The following is a 15649-nucleotide window of genomic DNA, read 5'->3' as shown; positions in this document are numbered from 1 at the left end:
AGGTGTCAAAATAATTCACCCAACTTTGGGTAAAAGTAACCTAATGTGCTCCAAATCCACAGCAACCCAGCGAGTGGGTTAGGAAAACAACCCAACATTTTTAGTGTGCGGCCCGTGCACCTTCACACACAAGTCATCAGAGCCAAAGCGAACCCGAAGGCTCTTCCCTGACTCGTTTTCCATCCGAGCAACGTTCAAAAGCGACAACTGGAAATACTCCGTCCACATTCGACTTCAAAAAGCGGCGAAAGAGCACGGGCCAAGCCGGTCCAGCTTCCCTAACGTGCAGCACATGTTCTGATCCGCAAATGTGCGGCGCACATGCGGAATTCTCTCCAATCTACTAAAAGCAAACACTGGAAGATGGAGAGCGACTGGACGCCGAGAACGGAATCCACTTCAAATGGCAGAAATCAGGCTAATACCCCAGAATGTAACACAAGTACGCGTCGGTGCGCGTGCGCGTGCCCGTCGGCGCTCGGGCACGGCAAAAAGAGGCCCGGCCGTTAATGGCGGTGGTCCGGCTCCACAGTGGGATCTGTGTTTAGCCGTGTTTAGAAGCCCATTTGGGGCCCGATAAATCAAGCCGCTGTCCACCAGAAGCCTCCATTAGGGGCCCCCGCCGGGCCCCTGGACGGGCCTGTCAGTCACGCCGTCAGTCAGCGAGCCGTTTGAACTCCTAATTACAGGGAGGGCTCCGTTGGCTGCGACCCGGCCCGGATCGGCTCCCCGGGCTCCCGCTGCCGCCGCCCCTCCCAGATGGGGAGTCCCGCGCGCTCACGCAAAAAAAAAAAAAAAAAAAGAAAAAAAAAATGCCGGACGTTTGGAGAGGAAGCAGCGGTGGGGAAAATATTTATGGAAAGTGGGGGAAGCGGTGGGCGGGAAGACCGCCGCCCTTTGTGACCCGCCGCGGCTCCTTCTAGGATTGAGTGACACTCACGGGTTTGCCCCCACTTGTACGTTTGAGAGCTTTGTCAGTTAGCATCATGCTAACCTCTGGCTACCAGTGATTAATCAAGTTGAACAGGAGGGCGGCAGGGGTGGGAAAAGGGCGAGGGAGGTGCACGGCGGCAAGCGTTGTCCACCTGTGTGTATGTAGCGTCCAGCAGCGTGTCGAGGTTCTGCAATGGCGCTGGCGTTTTGTCTTTAAAGCGGGTCAGGAGGCGGCGCTGGATGGCTCGGAATTGGGCGGCCCGCTCGGACAGGAGGTCCTGGTACTTCTGAGCGCTGACGCGAAGCTGACACACACACACACAAACGCACACATTGCCATACACTTTGGACTGGTCAGCAGGCAATGGCAGGACACATATGGGATGCACGTAAATAAAGTGTGAACCTGGAAGTGGTGGTCCACGGACAGGAAGTAGTCCTTGAGGGGCAGCGGTCCGCTGAAGCTCTTCTTGAAGTCGTCGACTCCCAGTTTAGAGAAATGAATGTCGACTCTGTGGACCAGCTCCTTGGCCACCAGCCACATGTCCTCGAAGGCATCGCTCTGGATGCGATAGCGCTCTGACACGCGCAAAAACAAAACATGTGTTGAGGGGATCGTAACAGCAGATGCTGACTAGCAGCTTTTGGCAAAAAACCAAAAAAAACACACCAAAAACAACCTATTTGTGCCTCTCTTCCTATTATTTTCTTTTTCCGTCATGCACAAAGATGGCGCCCAAAGGAAAGGCAAAATATCGAGATACGCGGTACTCCACCTACGCCGCTTCGACTTTAGGACGCCTGAGTCTCCTCCGCCATTTTGTCTCCAGCCCCATCGTGTGTTTGTAAAGAAAGAAAGCAGGATCTCCTAGCGATGCTGGTCCAGCCAAGAGGAAAGCCATTACGATGCAAACGAAGCCAGATATCATCAAAAGGTCGGAGGACGGCGAAACGCGACGAGCATCGAACATTTATTTGGAGATTTTGTGGCTATGAAGGGGTTCAATCCGACTTGCACGGAAATTCGGGTTACGTCGCCAGTGTAGGAACACAGCTCGTTTGTGACCCGAGGACCTCCTGTATATTGTTATATAGAATATCATTTTTGAACAGTACTGTACAATATTAGAGGAGGAGTAGCTAAGAGTTAGCCGTCAGCTGATCTTGTGTGCATATCTTATGTGTGTGTGTCGTGTGTCTGTTGGTGCATAAATGTTCTGTGTGTGTCTTGTTTCTGTGTGTGTCGTGTGTCTCTGTTGGTGCATAAATGGTGTGTATGTCTTGTTTCTGAGTGTGTGTATTTCGTCTATGGATGCGCATGCCTTATGTGTCTTATTTTGTTGTGTGTATTTAGGGTTTAAGGTTTAAACAATTCAAATTCAAATAGGCAATTAATTATATCCCCCAAAAAAATCTGAGGGGGAAATTCATTATTCGTGAATATTTGCCATTTGTGTCTGGGATTGTGCCGAAGTTCCCTTACCCTGTGAAAAGCAAATGGGGTGCACTATATTACCAATAAAAGTTACAAGTATTTAAGAAAAGACTTCTTACGTGATGTCTTGGAGGCCAGCACGGTCACCAGGCCGCCCGGCAAGAAGCGGAAAGCCAGACTGTTTCCCTCGTTATCTGCCGACTGAGCCGCAAATTCTGCACATGCACAGGTAGGCAAAAAAATAAAAATGAAAAAAAGTTTAAAAAGGCCAGCATGATGGCTCTGATAGCACGGCCTATCGCCATGCAGGACGCCAACAAAGGGCAACAAAAGACAGTCACACTGGTAACAAAGACAGACACACACGCACACACACACACGGGAGAGAGTGTTTAGTCGTCGGAGTTGCTGATTGCAGCTGATTGTCAGATTACTGGCAAAAAAAAAAAAGGACCTCCCATTGAAATACATACATGGAGACCCACTAGCATGTGCGTGTGGTGTGTGCATGTGTGGTGTGTGTGCGATACCAGGAAAGATGGTAGCCAGGTCCACAGGCAGCTGGTTGGTGTCCACGGTGATCTTGAAGACGCTGCTCTTGCTGGGAGACGTTGCCGTGCAGACGAGGGCCAGAGGAAGGGTGAACTGGCACTGGACCACGTGAGGAACTCCTACAAAGCAAAAAATACAACAAAGGAAACATAAAATATTATATGCAACCATTTACTTGTTGCTCCCAGGTGAAGTTTACTAAAAAAACAGACCCATAAAACAAAAAATAATTTAATATTGCATATCTAAACACCACAATGTTCAAGCAAACCATGTCGTTTTGTCTTTTTTTTTTTTTAGGAAAGTCCATTAGCTTAACGCTAGCATATAACTTGAAACGCCATTGACGGGCTAAAAGAAATTAGCATACAGACAGACACATGTGGGCTTTCCCTGCGGACAACCTATGTTTTTTTTCTCTTTTTTTTTTTTAAAGCAGAGACTCACACGGCTCTGCGAGAACCCGACCTGAAGCACGGTCCAATAGGGAAGTTGTTTGAGGAGGAGAGAAAACAGAGCGGGCGGCCAAACGTAACGTTGTCGCTGAACTGGGCAGAAAAACGAGAACAAGCCGTGGAAATAAAAGAGTTCATGCGAGACATGTCAGCCGCCGTGTGCTCCATATCGGAATGCACCAGTTTATTGCTTATAGCTCTCACACGCACTTGCAATCTCAAACACATACCCTCTCTCGGTCGCACACGCATGATCTCTCACACACACATTCTCTCATACACATACACATGCAACATAAACTCACTCAGGTACACGCACTCTTATGTACACCCCCTCACACGGACACTCACCGACCCAAAAACTCACACTCTCTCATATTCACTGTCACACACACACATACTCTCACACAATCATAATACACACAGGCTCACTATTTGACTCAGACTCATTCACACACACGCTTTTTACATGCACACTCACAGAGCTCTCTTACACTCACACACATTCGTGCACACCCACACTCACACTCACACATGCTCTCTATCACACGCTCTCACACATGCTTGTAGTCAACCATAATCTCTTTCTCTCTCACACACGCACACATGTGCATGCACACATTCACGTGCACACGCACGCACACATTGACTGTCACATGCTCTTGTACAATCACACTCTCACTCATTCACTCACTCACTCAATCACTCACTCACTCACTCACTCACACACACAATTATCTCTCAACCGTGTGAATGATTCTACTGGTTTTGAATGAAAAAAAGCCAGGCGCAGCCAAGGCAAACTGCGGCCGCAAAGAAAGAAGAATGCAAGCATTATCTACTCTCGGCTACTGTCTCGCGCTCGATGGATGTTTTCGCCACATTCCGCCCAACGACCGCCGCCCCCGCCTTTGCCCCCGCCCCCACTCCAACCGGCGCCACCGCCCCACCAGCAGGTGCCCTCAGCGTGAAGGCCGCTGTTACGAGCCAAAGCAAAGAATCTTTGGGTTTCCTGTGACAAGCAAGCGCTTCTTGGCAAAAAAAAAAAAAGGTGGAAACTCCATCTTGGGTGGAGGAAAATGAGAGCAGAGGAGAAGCTGTGCGATTGAAAAAAGAAAAGCCATCAAGATGAATCATAGAGGCCAAAATATTGGGACACAGCCATTAAAGTGGGCAAGAGTCATTTTTGACATCTTGTATACAAATAGTCTGAAACGCCCGCTTGTACCAATCAAGTGTGAATCGAGACGACCAAGCAAATGTTTTGTTTTCCGACAATTTCTGAAAACAGGTCTGTGAGAGAGCTCTTCTCAGGTTGTGATGTAACTGTGGGGATCATTTACATAATCCCGCCTCCCACAACAAGTTTCTTCACAGCGAGGATGGATGAAAATCACGCACTTCCAAGCCATGGCCGGACCACACTGCGTAAAACACGATCATGTCAACGCCAAAGGTTTGGCTGAGGTGTGTTAGATTTTGTTAACGTTAGCTTCCGATATGCGGCATATCATTAACTGCTCGATGAAAGCGTTTACAAGGTGGGCGATGTTGGGCGGGGGGGAGGGGTAGATATGTTTCTGCTTGTGCCACATGCCTGAATTCCTCCACCCCAATTTGTAAGCGTAATTCGGCAGCTAACTGAAGTGCTGCCTCCACCAGTGAAAATTCACACTGCGGGTGTACTTGCTTTTCAATACTCCGGCCTAAATAAGTAGCCAGCACCTCGCTGTGACCCGAGCCGTACCCGGCATTGGCTCCACACTAGAGCATGTGTGCGTGTGTATGTGCGTGTGTGTCTCTCTCTAGCGGGCCTCTAAGGCCACTCTAGATCACAGCACATCCTATTCTGCATCAAAGCCCACAAAGTCAAGACAACTAAAACAAACACACGAGGGGACTACAGTATACTGCGTGTGTGCGTAGGTGTGTGCATGTCTCAAGAAATCTTGTATGAAGGATGAAAAAGGAAATATTTGTATTCATAATATGTGGAGGCGCGTGTGTATGTGTCTATCTGCATGTTGCAAGAAGTCTTATAAGAAAGAAAATATTTGTCATCTTTAAGCTAGGTGTGCGTGCGTCACATGAAATCGAGACTGAAGAATAGAAAGTAAATGTGTGTGCCCGACATCGTTTGAATGATAAAAACAAAAATATTTCTCGCGCTAAAGCGAAGAGGCGCATGTGCGTGCTTGTGCGCGAGTGTCGCAGAAAAAGGATGAAAAGAAAATATTCATCAAGCGAGGGAGCGTGTATGCGTGTCACAAGAAATCTTGCATGAAGTATAAAAAGAAAATATTCTTCAAGCAAAGCGTGTGTGTGCGTGCGTGCATGGACTCCTAGCAAGGATCACGTTTCAGAAACATAAACGTCAGGCTACGCTCTCTTCCTGTTTATACAGCGCAGTACTGTATGTGTGTACGTGTACAGTGTGTGTGCGTCTACAGGCTCTCCTCTATGCACGTGAGCGTGCACGTACCTTTGGGGTTGAACTCTGCGGGGAAGAAGAAGGAGAAGACATGAGAAGCCATTAGATCACAAAAGAGGCAGATGTTCCACTCGGACGCGTTTCGCTCGCCCTCGTTCCCACGCCCCGCCAAGTGCACGTGATTGCTCGCGTGCACACTCACACACCTATTGCAAGAGAAGTGGGGTCCACCCTGGACTGGTTGCCAGTCACTCACAGGTCACATAGACAGACAAGCGCTCATATTCACACCTAGGGATCATTTAGAAAGCGCTGTGACTTTTGGCAAAAGACGCAGGCACTCACGTGTTCAAACTACTGCGGTAGAGAAGAATGATTCCGGTAGGGGGGAAAAAAAATAAATAAAAAATAAAAAATCGCCATTCAGACACTTTTCCTAACTGGTGCCCAGCCTTGGAGGTTTCTACTCATCATGTGGAATCCTACTGTTTACTGCCAGCACAGTACATATCTGTCAAGTACATTTTTCAACAAGTATGCGTGGAACAGGGTTTTTGACCAGCTTGTCCGGGAAAATTCTGGAATGTCAACGACTGCAATGACTCTCACATTCCTGTAGATGGCGCCATTGCATCGCTTTGGATTTGAGATCAGCACAGCTTTTGAGTAAAAGACCGACAAGGCGGTGAATTTCGGCTTGTCGCATTGATTATGAGGGAGAGAAACACCAACAAGATGGAGGTCTGTCAGGTTGAGCCACCTCATACTCAAACAGAGTATGTGTCACGGTACGGAGTGCAAAGTGTGTCGCGCTCGTGAGAAAAGACGATGAAGTTCATGGAGTAAATGTCACCGAACACAATATTGGGCGGGTCTTGAAAGATCAGTCAAAACGCTCTCAAATGCCTGGCAAGAAGCATGGGGAACTCTGCTTCGAAAGCGACTGAAAGTAAGTGCCATGGTCAAATGTCATGTGTGGCTCTGTTGACTTGAGAACTTTTCAATCCCCGAAAGTACGTGTGGCGCGCCACGCTGATACGTCCGACAGCAAAGTCAAGATAACGACACACTTAACGTCGCGGGCACTCCATGTTCAAGTCATGTGACGCTCACTGCTGCTTTGACCGGCTTCCTTCACCCTGGTGACATCAGCAGCACACAAAACCCTACAGACCACTTGACTTCTATTTTTAGCCACACAATAAAGCCATGTTGAAGCATTCCCAGACGTGAAATGGATTTAGGGCAGAGGAAAACTGTTCGGTCGTGAAAGCACACTGCTGCCAACACCAACAATACCTCCTTTTTTTTTTTTTTATATAAACTACCTTTTGAGGGAGATTATTTGGACTATTTGGAGCAATAATGAAGTCTGTGACATTTTGGAATAAAGGCTGCTTCTGTTTCTTGGCAGTAAGGGAAAAGTCGTATCTTCCAGCAGCGTTGCCGGGAAAGAGAACGACTGCAAGGGACGTTGTTCGAACTAAGCTGGCAACGCACATACTTTGTTGTTACATCTTCACCAATTCTTCAAAACGTGAAAGAGGCCACACATGACCAGGAAAAAAAATATTTGCGCGTGATGTACTGGAAGTGACCAACACAGTTACAAGTAGAAGAGATGATGTATTGTAAGTACATATACACACACATGCATGGCATGCATGAATGCATGCACACACACAACTAAATACTTCCACTACTAAATAGTGTGGAAATAGTTTTTAAAGTTTGTCAAATGTAAAATTCTTACACTAGTGCGTTTTTTTGTAAATACATTATTTTGCCAACAAAAGCACATTTTCATTGTTGCCATTTTATAGAAGAAAAGGACTGCTCAGATGATTGAGGCATCCCAAGAGCAAAAATTATTAGCACAAAAGTGCTGTTGTGCAGGAAAACATAACAAAAAACAGAATAAGGTAGAAAGAAACATTTTTTGTGATGAAATAAAAGAGTCTAATGTTTCATTTTTCAGTTTCTGTTTTTATAAAACACAATATTTTGTGAGCCTTGAAAGATCAGTCACAATGCTCTAAATCTGCAGGTACCCAGGTTTTTTTTTTCTTTTTTAAACGGCTGGCACTGAAAGAGTGAACAGGTCTAGTCCCATAGAAAAAGGAATCTGGATCCAGATCCGGATCGGAGTCGGACTGCTTACAATCTCTGTTTCTAATTGAGTAAGATGCTTTATTTAGAACATTTGGAATATTTTAAACACGTTTTGATGGTTTTATGCGCTTTTCCACTGCCATAAAAGCACCACCAAAAAAAAAAAACAGAAAAAAAACCTTGGATTAGCACAAGGTATGGTATACAAAGCATCTTGGAGGACGGAGCATTTTGTTACCTGTGGGCGAGCTGTAGGACAGGGTGAGATCCCCGCTCAGGTCGGCCGGTGGATAGCGGCCATTGAGGAACGCTGAAAAGACAACGGCGGTGGACGAGCCAACTCCTGAGGGAGAAAACAACAACACAGTAATGTTAACAAAAAAACGTCAATATTTCTCTTTAAATGTGACATGATTTATGATGGGTGTCAATTTTAAGGCTTTTCAAAGGATCAGCTCCCTTTCACTCAACCCTCACCACCTCCTTTTTTTAAAATGGTAACAATTTGTCTGAGGTGAAGTCGTAGTGCTTTGCGCCAAGATGAATACCGCAACATGTGTGTGTCGACATGCTTCTTGCGCACGTGCAAATAATAAATAGAAGCAAAACGTGTGCGGAAAAAACACACACATCAAGGAATTGGGATTCCTCAGTGACATTCCTGCTCTGCTTTCACTTAACCTGCGCAAACACAACTTGAGGAAAGTGGACTTTTGGGGGACTGTTTTGGAGTCGTAAGAAAACGCGATTAAGCGTCACTGCTGAGGTTTCCACAGTTCCACTCTCTTCTCCGGCTTCATCCTTTTAGGTGCACGGACCTCCTCGCTGCCCGCCTGGCATTCCGTCTTTCAGCGTGAGGCTTTTAACCTCGGCGCCCCGCGGGTCAAACGGCTCGGACGGGCTTAAGTGCTTTAAGTGTTCCCAGGCCCATTAGGAGCAACAAACACTCAAAGAGACACACAGTAATCCTTCTCCCTCTCTCTCTCGGAATCTCAGCCCGCTTCACTTCCCCATCATCTACCGGGGCCACATCTGGACAGGTCAGGTGGCGGTCCGTGTGACCCGGAGGTCCGTGTGGTCCGGCGGCTGGGCTCTCAGGACCATTAAGCCATTTACGCCGACAAGAGTATAAACAAACTCCACACAAAAGGTGGCCACCGGAGAGCACCTCGCCTCCTTGACCTCCAAAATTGTGTCCTCCTCGCCTCCGTTTGCTTAACCTTGTGTCACATGATCATTACAGACTTTTTCCTTGCCACATTCCTGTCTTCTGGTTTACCTAAGGCCGAGGAACGGCAAGATGCAAGGCCACTCTGACGTTCTTCAACACCCTAAAACCAATTCCTCGAGCACATTTATGTTGTTTTTATAATGACAAGTTCAAGGGCAAAGGCCCGTAGGCGCCATTCAGACACGAATAGAGACACATGGGCAGCGTTCAATGTTGCTCCTATGTAAAACTCATCAAAACATAAAGGTTTTCTTTCAGAAACCGACAAGGGCCAGACACAATTGACTGCAGCGAGCGCCATCTCCATGGTAGCCACGCACAAGCCCACGCGCATTTCAATCACATCCTCGTAGCTTGTCTCATACTTTATGTCCTAAACATGTCTGGCTCATGATTTTCTCGCTGCTTGATGATGGTGAGATTGGTAGTAGCAAGTCTGTGCGCAAGACTCCACCATAGGGCTGCGCAATTAATCGAAATACATTTACAATTATTACACTTCACGACTACCAAATTGGCATAATCGTAAAAAACTATTATCAATATGCATTTATATCCAACACACAATGTTTGTTTACACAAGGAAATCATACATTTGCACCTTCTTTTATTTGCTAATAACTCATTTTATAAATGTTGTTTGGTCCAAAAGGAACTTGCATAATTTTAGTGTTTCAAAGAAATGTATTATAACCCTGGGTTATGTGCTTGTGGGTTTAAGTTTAAAGTGACTCCTGGTTGTTTGGTGAAGGTGAAAGTTCAAGAGGGCTGCAGATTCTTGTCAAGAGAGGGAAGAGGTGATGAGTGGCAACTTCGTGTGTGTGCAAGTGTGTGTAAAGTTAATTTTAGGCAGGTTAAAAATGACTAAATACATCTATGTTGCAACCTAGGGAAAGGGCAAGGAAGGTGTGGTAGCAAGTTGAAACGAACCAGTGGAAAGCACGTGACGTCTCCCAGCAAAATAGGAAGAAAAAAAAAACAGGCCCTCACATCACAACTTCTTTTTCATGGCAAGACCTCAAAATGATCAAACTTTGATCACACACACATCCCAATTTTAATGCCGAAGCAAAAAGCTTTGAAAGTTAGCTACACCTGTCAGGATGCATGTTTCAAATTTGGTGGATATGGAACAAAATCTCGAGAAAGACATGCCTATTGATTTTTATTGTTGCAAGTAAGTATGGACTTTGGAAAATGTAAACGCAAAACGTTTTATTTGCTTTATGCTAAAATTAACACATCAAACCAAAATGGCAGACTTCATGTGTCTTTTCTGGTTTCTAGAGACATTTTTGTGGGTCTACTAGCGATAGACGTGCCCATCGAATGTCATGAGAATAATTGAAAGTGGCACCAGGGGCTGAATTATTAAAAAAGAAAAAAAAAAAGACTTTTTCTAGGAAAAAAAACGTCAAAACGGCAATTGACCTGGCAACTTGTGGAAACCAAGCCATGTCACGAAGGCCCTTAATAAGCTTGTTGCCCAAGCAGTGCGCTGTTAAACGCTAACCTTTGATCCTTGCACTGAGCATTCTGCTCACACAATCTCACCTCTGAACTCTGAGCCTAAACGAAAACACCACTTCCTTCCTGAATCCCGACTTGAGACGTGTGCATGAACATGACAATCAACGACCATGGCAAGGGAAAAAGGATGACAACGACGAAAGAGAGTAATGGGAAGGAGAAGAGGGAAATTCAACAAGCGAGAACCGACACGGAGACGAGGGAAAACAAAGGAGGCAGTGTGTGCGCGCGCGCGGTGAGCCGCAAATCGAGTCGCCATCTGAGACGAATAAAAAAGTGAAACAACAATAAAAAGTCAGAAGGCGCTACCTCACTCCATCCAAACAATATACAGTAAGTGATTGCGTGTACGGGAGACACGCAGTGACAGTAGCAGCACTAAGCTAAGTAGCTGATAGCAGCCAGACGCCAACAAAGTACAAAGTAGCGACTTGTGTTACAGTCCCATCAAAGCACCGCAGCTGTGAATGTTTTAGTGCTTTCGTTTGTCTTGTCACAAAAATTGGTTCCAGCAGAAAATAGCTTCATACTTGAAGCCGTAAAACCAGAACCAGAAGTACACAACACACCAACACTATTGGAGCTTGTCAGTCGCGATATGGGTTGTCAAGTAAATGCTCAAACGACTTCCCATAAATCCAAGGTCAGACTAGTAGGCCAAAAATGGCACTGGTAGTGGAAAAAAACAGGACAAGTAAAACAGTCGTTCTACTAGTGTGATGGATGGAGATATAAATACAAAATTGTGTTGGTCACATTTTTGAGACCTGTAAACAGCAGATTTAAAGCGGAGTCAACCCCAAAGGTTTCTTTGCAATAATATATTCTATGCGCCTTAACTAGTCTAATCATGGCATTGATTGTGGAATATGAGTTAGCAGCAAATGTTGTCACTTCTGTCGACTGAAAATGACATCACAGTTGCTGAGGTAACGACCAATCACGGCTCACCTGTTTTTTTGAAGCTGAGGCCTGATTGGTCGTTATCTGAGCCCTGAGCAACTGTGATGTCATTTTCAGTCAACGGAAGTGACAAAAAGGCCGCCCCCGTGACATGTCTACAAACGGGTGGGTTTTGCAGCTTAACTCATATTCCACAGGAAATATATTAATCAGAATGCCATGTTTTGACTCGTGGGCCTGCATAGAACATATTCTTGTCAAGAAAATTTGGGGGTTGACTTCACCTATAAGGATCAGGCATCGTTTTGAAGGACAGTTAAGATCCAATTTAAGACTTTTTATATAGGCTCCAGCACACCCGTAAACCCTCCGCAAAAGGATAAAGTGGCTCAGATAATGGATGGATGGATATTGGATAATGATCCCGTTTGGAAATAATATGTGGAGAGAGAGTGTGATGAAGGAGAGGATTTTTTTTTTTTTCTTGCTTAGTTTAGAGTTCAATTTCTTTAAATTTATCCTCAATGCTGCTCTGTATTCGTTTTGACTTTGTGGGTTGTGGGAGCCAAATTAGTTTCACATGTTTTTTTAGTTTGACTCTCAACTCCCACACTGGTTGTTTAAATATTGCTGCTGTGACTATTTCAATTCCCTTACGGGATGAATCTTTTGATCTATCAATCTATGCTGCACTTTTTGAAAACAATGAAATGAGGAACCTCTGTGGATGGGAATGATGGAAGCGTTCCCATTATTGCAGCTGCTTGAAGCCAATTGATTTTTTTTTTCTTCATCCTTTTATTGTCTAAAGTGAAACACAAGTACTTTCACATGTACGCATACACAAGAGTACAGGTTTGTGCACCCAAAGGATAAGAACAATCTGCAGACAATTCGTCATGACTGTTAGAGCTCAGCCGCAGCCAGAAGACGTGTTGTCCAACATGTTGTCCATGGAAACACGCACACGCGCACACACGCATAAAAACACAGTGGCGCACACACGCAGACTGACCTAAAGGTTCGAGGACAAACTGGTCCTGGGTGACGGCAAGCGGAGGCTGAACGCCAACGGTCAGCTTGGATGAGGCCAACGCCTTGCTGGCCTTCACTGTCACCTGCGGACATTTGGGAGGTGGACGTGAACTAGGATGAAGAACTGCAAGAAAACCTCATTCAAGAGTGATTCCGAATTCACCTTTACGGTCACCGAAGGGACAGGAAAGCCGTCCATGTCTTGGGTCAGAGCTCGCTGGGCAAGCAGACAAAACAAATGAGTGCATTTGTACAGTATCTCACTAAATTGAGTAAACCCCTCCCGTTTTTGTAATACAGTTTGTTAATATTGAGACCTTGTCACACTAGCGAGTCAAAAGACAACCAGGAGGGTAATTGGCAATTGACTATGACTATTTGTTTTTTTTTCACTCAATTTGTGAAATTGAGTGAAAAAATTGGTGTTTTTTTTTTTCACTCAATTTGTACTTTTGTTTTGTTTTTTGGCCTCCCATCTTTGCTCTTTGGTCTTTCTCTGTGAGACGCGTGCTCTCACTGCAGACGAGGGCAGCGGCTAGCTCACCGCACCTCGCAATTGCACCGGATTAACGGCTGATGCGATTTATGCCGGACTTCAAAGAGCATCACGGGCTGCCGGGGCCGTACCTCACAAAGAGCATCACGGGCTGCCTGGATGGTCACAATGAGGACTAAATTGTTCTCTGTCTTTGCACATTTTCAGTAGTTATTTTCAAACATGTATAGTGTATATGTGTATGTGCGTGCGTGGATGGGTGACCGCACCGACGGGATGTCCATGTCAGGAGCCACGCACGACGTCACCGTCAAGTCCTCCTCATTTTCGCCTTTAGGCAGAATGTCTGAAACACAAGTTTTATCTTCATGCTAATTAACTCCAGTAGACACTTCATCAGGTACACAAACTCATCACATCCAACACTGGACATGGAGAAAAAAGGGAAATGAAGTATTCCTCCGCTATACCACTGATTTTTACAAACAGTTGTTTTAAGTTTTAGAAGTACCGTAACATTTATGCTCATTTCCGTTAGCCCGCCCATGACCTTTCGCATGACATGTAGCATTAAGCTAGTTGACTTTTCATTTGTTCTTGATGAAGGCTTTTGTTCGTTGTCAGGTTTACACTGAACTTTGCTTCCTTTTTTGAGAATTGTGCAAGTGGAATTGCTGTGTATAAATGTGTTAAAAGCTTGTAGAAGGGGTAAAACAATTTCAAAAATTATACAAGGTCTCTCTATAGCGCAGGCGGGGATCACTGTATATAATATATTGGTTGAAGTCTTGATCCTTTGGGTATTTTGACAAAATTAAGAAAAGTGGGAACTGTTCAACATAAACAGAAACAACCTCATGTCTCATTTAAACATTGCCCGCGGAGTTAATAAAGTTTTTCTGATGCTGACAGTATAAACTGAGGTACTACTGTAGTCAGCAAGGCAACCATGAAGAAGGGCCTTATTGAATCCGCCAGCCTTCCTCCTACCCTGAGTCCTACTGGCGTCCCTGATGAACTTGTGCAGCTTCTTCATCTCGGCGTCGGCCTGCTCGTAGTCCACCTCGCGGGCGTCCACCTTGGGCGTGGAGAAGAAGGACGGGTCGGTGCCCATGTAGGAGCACAGCAGGTGGCCGTCACAGCTCAGGCTCACCACGGCGCCCTTCAGATCTCTGAAAGCACACAATAAAATGCACAAAATGTAAGAAGTGCAGCCAAAATGAATTGAAACGTGATTCACGTCTGTGTACCATGATGGTCAGGACGAGGTGAGAGAAGAAGAATGCAGAGGAATTGTGGGATGTAGGCTGATGGCCGTGAGATAAAATGGGCAGTCACTTATATAGCGCTTTTGGCAACCAATTCAGGGTGTCCCCCGCCTACTGCCCAGCGACACCTGGGATAGGCTCCAGCACGCCCCGCGACCCTTGTCAGGATACGCGGTATCGATAATGGATGGATGGATGGATACCTTGGGTACTCAAAGCACTTTACAAATAGCAGCTCAGCCCAGGACTGCAGTAAACCGCCACTTGTCAGAAAGTGCTTGGACAACCAAGTACAAATTGATGATTGTAAGGCTTTCACTGACAATTTGACCATAAACAGTCTAAAGGTCTTGGGGCGGTTGATAAGTTCCAGAAGTTAGTGGACTCCATCCAACACAGATTTGAAGCTGTTCTCGCGATGTTCAACATCGTTAAGTTTTTGTGTTGTCATTTTATTGCTGCAACAGGGTTTCTGCAGGTATCAGCAAATCTAATTCATTGCTTTTAAATGCGGTTTTTTACTGCCGATTTGTATGCAACTCAAAACTACGGTAATTGAATGCCCATGTCCTACCGCATATACACGCGCACACACATATTCATGCATGTATGTGGCTGTCGGTCGATTAAAATTGTCAATCATGATCAATCGCATGATTTCCAAGGTTAACTTACGATTAATGGCAAATTTATTGCACATTTTACATTTGTTGTAAATGTAGAATAAAATATGTATATTTTTCAAGTTATTCATACTCATGTTAATTAATACAAAACTGTAAATATTAAGTTATTTGAATAAAAAAAAAAAATATATGTCTCATGTCTAGACTCTAAGTGACAAGGTGGGCATATACTGGGCTCTTAGCGCTCAAAGGGGTCTGGGAGAGCCCATGCAGACCCCTTTGAGAGCTGTAACAACTTCGCTTGGTGCTAACTGCTAAACAGCAGCCTATCAATGGTGTTTTCATTTAATTAATGCTGCTGCACATTGTATTTAATGCCGTTTAAGGCCTTAAGTTTTGCAAAGTGCATTTAATACCCTTTAATGGCCCACAGAAACCATTTGTAATGGTCATTTAGAGTTCAACACATGTACTGTATATAGGTCCGGGGCTCCAATAGCATTTGACAGGTGACTCTCCGCAACACAGATGTGAAGCAGTTCTCAGAATCTGGCTAATACAACTAAATATGTGTCCAGTAATTAACAGGAAAGCATTTCGTAGTTTATGCAGTGAATGTTGACCAGCCCAATAGTCACCTTT

General features: G+C 45.2%; 1 protein-coding gene across 5 annotated transcripts in view; it reads right to left on the bottom strand.

The window, feature by feature from the left end:
* Positions 1–15649, bottom strand: part of bbs9 (Bardet-Biedl syndrome 9) — a 101647-nt gene that overhangs the window by 69785 nt on the left and 16213 nt on the right. For 4 of the 5 annotated variants that reach the window (XM_086039404.1, XM_086039403.1, XM_086039407.1 and 1 more), the window contains exons 10-19: positions 14104–14285; positions 13383–13459; positions 12781–12834; positions 12598–12700; positions 8157–8261; positions 5858–5872; positions 2899–3039; positions 2488–2583; positions 1340–1512; positions 1086–1238 (exon numbers count right to left, since the gene is read on the bottom strand). In XM_086039404.1, coding sequence (XP_085895530.1) covers positions 1086–1238; positions 1340–1512; positions 2488–2583; positions 2899–3039; positions 5858–5872; positions 8157–8261; positions 12598–12700; positions 12781–12834; positions 13383–13459; positions 14104–14285 — 1099 coding nt within the window. The remainder of the gene's footprint in view (positions 1–1085; positions 1239–1339; positions 1513–2487; positions 2584–2898; positions 3040–5857; positions 5873–8156; positions 8262–12597; positions 12701–12780; positions 12835–13382; positions 13460–14103; positions 14286–15649) is intronic. The other variant, XM_086039405.1, reaches the window with a different exon arrangement.

Source organism: Filicampus tigris, chromosome 8 (assembly GCF_054856515.1).
Source record: "Filicampus tigris isolate MCC_2025a chromosome 8, RoL_Ftig_1.0, whole genome shotgun sequence".
Lineage (NCBI taxonomy): Eukaryota > Metazoa > Chordata > Actinopteri > Syngnathiformes > Syngnathidae > Filicampus > Filicampus tigris.
This window is presented reverse-complemented; position numbering and strand designations above follow the sequence as displayed.